Source organism: Tupaia chinensis, unplaced genomic scaffold (assembly GCF_000334495.1).
Source record: "Tupaia chinensis unplaced genomic scaffold, TupChi_1.0 Scaffold000126_2, whole genome shotgun sequence".
Classification (NCBI taxonomy): domain Eukaryota; kingdom Metazoa; phylum Chordata; class Mammalia; order Scandentia; family Tupaiidae; genus Tupaia; species Tupaia belangeri.
In genome coordinates this window covers 2441066-2444411 of record NW_006159594.1, presented here as the reverse complement: position 1 = coordinate 2444411, position 3346 = coordinate 2441066, and the positions used below count along the sequence as shown (strand labels likewise).

At 52.1% G+C, this 3346-nt stretch overlaps 1 protein-coding gene across 4 annotated transcripts in view; it reads left to right on the top strand.

The window, feature by feature from the left end:
* Positions 1–78: 78 nt before the first annotated feature.
* TINF2 (TERF1 interacting nuclear factor 2) overlaps positions 79–3346 on the top strand; it is a 10972-nt gene continuing 7704 nt past the window's right edge. For 2 of the 4 annotated variants that reach the window (XM_006144566.3, XM_006144565.3), the window contains exons 1-7: positions 81–643; positions 777–881; positions 994–1095; positions 1176–1283; positions 1372–1468; positions 1637–2102; positions 2191–2258. In XM_006144566.3, coding sequence (XP_006144628.1) covers positions 452–643; positions 777–881; positions 994–1095; positions 1176–1283; positions 1372–1468; positions 1637–2102; positions 2191–2258 — 1138 coding nt within the window. In that variant the 5' untranslated portion in view covers positions 81–451. Of the gene's footprint in view, positions 644–776; positions 882–993; positions 1096–1175; positions 1284–1371; positions 1469–1636; positions 2103–2190; positions 2259–3346 lie in introns of all 4 variants that reach the window. The other 2 variants (XM_014586307.2, XM_014586308.2) reach the window with 2 other exon arrangements.

Here is a 3346-nt window from a genome sequence, read left to right as displayed (position 1 = left end):
CCGGGGCCCCGGGCGGGCAGGGGGGGGGGGCGCCCGGGAGCCGAGCGGGACCCGCGGGGGCGTGGCCTCACGACGCGATGTCACACGCCCCTCTGTCTGGCCGCCCATTGGCTCTCCCTTACAACGCTTTTCCGGGGCAGGAGAAACTTGTCCTAGAGCCGGAAATGAGGTACTTTCGGGTTCGCGATAGCAGCGGCGCCTACAAGTGAGGGGATCGTGTCATTGGAGCCTGCTAGCTTCTCCGATCAGACTTCGTCTGGAACTAGGAAAAGACCCCCAGAATTCTGATGGCCCAAGGAAGGGAGCCGAGTGGGATTGCGAAGGATCGGCGCAGATAGATACCTCCGACCCTTCGAGGGCCACCGGAAGCTCCGCCCTCTGGACCTGGCGGAAAGCCTCCTCCTAGAAGTAGGAACCCCAAGGGACCGCCCCGGGGCGGTGGCCACCCGCCATGGCCGCGCCCCCGGGGGCGGGGCCCGCAGCTCTACGCTTCGCGTCCGCAGCCAGCTGGCAAGTCGTGCGCGGACGCCGCGTGGAGCATTTCCCTCGGGTTCTGGAGTTCCTGCGATCCCTACGCACCGCTGCCCCTGGTTTGGTTCGCTACCGACACCATGAACGCCTGTGTATGGGCCTAAAGGCCAAGGTATTGGAACAAGTAGGACCTGGAAGGGAAACAGGGTGGGATGTGAGGAAAGGGCCGAAAGCTTGGGGGCTGGAACCGGTTGAGAAAGGGCAGCTTGCCCCGACGTGGGGATTCTGAGCTCAGTACCGTGCAGGTGGTGGTGGAACTGATTCTGCAGGGCCAGCCTTGGTCCCAGGTCCTAAGTGCCCTGAAGGACCACTTTCCAGAGTCTGGACATGTGGTGCGGGACCCCAAAGCTGTAAGTAACCCCGGCAACAAGCCCTATCCCGTTACACTTGATGCAACAAGTTGCCCCTCCTCCTGGCCACTCGATCCTAGTACCCCTGACTTACCTTTCATATCTTCAACAGACAAAGCAGGATCTGAGGAAGATTTTGGAGGCCCAGGAAACTTTTTGCCAGCAGGTGAAGCAGCTGTCAGAGGCCCCTGAGGATTTGGATTCGAAGCTTCAGGTGAGAATGGCTGGTTTGGAGGCTGTTACGTGGCTCTTATTTTCTTTAATCTTCTGATCTGCTTCCTTCCCCCACTTCAGGAACTTAAACAAGAGTATGGGGAACCATTTATGGCCGCCATGGAAAAGCTGTTTTTTGAATACATGTGTCAGCTGGAAAAAGCACTGCCTATGCTACAGGCACAGCAGGTTTCGCTGGGGACAAAACATCTTAGGGCAGGGCATGGGCTGCTTCTAACAAGGACTATGGTTTTGATAACTCTCTTGCTACCCGCAGCTTCAGGACGTGCTGAGTTGGATGCAGCCTGGAGCTTCTGTCACCTCTTCTCTTGCCTTGAGCCAATATGGTGCAGACATGGGGTGGCCACTTCCAGGTATCAGGACTATCTGGAGAACCAGGAATTTGGTGCTGTAATGTTTGCATGAGACCCTCGAGACGTCCCACTGGAATAGATTTGTGGGCTTGAGGCACAATAAAAACAGACTTGAGTTAAGCTGTTACTATCTGTCCTCTTTATAAGGAGCCTCATTTTCTCTTTCAGAGTGCTCTGTTACCGATTCAGTGAACCTGACAGAGCCCATGGAACAGAATCCTCCTCAGCAACCAAGACTAGCACTTCCCAGCCCTCAGCCAAAAGCCAAGCCTGGCCCCCACCTTCCTGAGGGACCAGCTTCAAAGAAGCACTCAGAACCTTTAGCAGGCCACCACTTCAATCTGGCCCCTTTGGGCCGGCGGCGAAGAACCCAGTCCCGATGGGAATCTGCAAAGGGAGGCCAAAAGGAGCGCCCCACGGTTATGCTATTCCCCTTTAGGAATCTGGGCTCACCAAGCCAGGTCATATCAAAGCTGGTGAACAGGGACAAACATGAGATACACACAGCAGATCCAAGAGGTGCTGTGGGCACAGGAGCAGCCTCCATTGGAGAATCTAAGAGTCCATCTCAGACCCTGGGGGGACCGACTTCGGAGGAGAACCCAGTTGACTTGTCTGCCTCAGGGCAAAAGGAGTGAGTGGAACAGAGTTGCTTCTCTCTGTCTGAAACAGTCTTTGCCTGCCTTTTCTTCACCCTGTCCTCTTTGCTTGCTCCCACCCAGGAATCACTTGGATTGCTACATGGACCCCCTGAGACTATCATTATCACCTCCCAGGGCCAGGAGGCCAGGTACGTAGTCAGGACTGGGTCGGCCTCTTCTCTTGAAGACTCTGCTCTTATTTATTTATTTATTTATATCTCTGCTCTTATTTATTTATTTATCTATCTATCTATCTATCTATCTATTTATTTATTTGGAGAGGTTTTTGCTATAGGGCATGTGCACTTGCCAGAAAGAGAGAGACAGACAGAAAGCGAGAAATCACCTCCACCAAGGGGGATGGCCACGCTGCAATCCCCTCCCCTCTATTCTCCTCTTGGGATCTTGGGCATGCACACACACGTGCCTGGCGTGAATTTAAGCCACCGGGTCCAGGACCCGAACCACAGTCAACTACCTGAACCCCTTGAGGACTCTTAAAAGCCTGTGTTCACCTAGTGTGGACTGAAAACATGTGATTAAAACATGTGGCCTGCAGACACATGCAAAAATGCACTTCTGTAAGCTACTCTAGCAGGGCTATTGAGAAGCATCTACATACAAAAGCAGTATCTGCCTGTGGTCAATGGTTGTCTTCCTATTGTTGATACCCAGTACCCCATACTGTTCAGTATCAGGCAAAAGGAAGTCACTTGCGTTTATTAAACTGTCCCCCCAAAAAAGATCAGAGAAATTATATGGCTCCAGTATTGGCCTGCTCTTGTTTCAGTTAACATTTTAAATGTGATGGGTATTCCATGTTGTTGATTCCTATTTGCGTGCTCTTGGGCTTTCTCAAACCAGTTAGATTTCCACAAAAGATGATCTCCCGATAAGCATGCCTTGCCTAGCACCTGCCAATCATTAGGGGTAAACCAGATTGCGTAGCCGTCTCTTAACACCGCAATTGTATAAGGTGCCGTGGGACCATATTGCATACATGCCGTTTTCAATTCTTTTAGAGAGTTAAATGATATTGGCTTATGTTGACATTGATTTTGTTCTGGATTGTCAGGATCAGGAGCCTCTATAACAGGGCACAACTTAAATCCCAATGTATCCTCTCCTCTGTCTGCCATGCAATGCAAAACTCTCTGGAGGGGTGTTAAAGTGGAGTTGTTCTTTCTGCCCTAGTACCATTTGATATGCAAGTAGGTTTCAACTGGGAAGGGGGGGG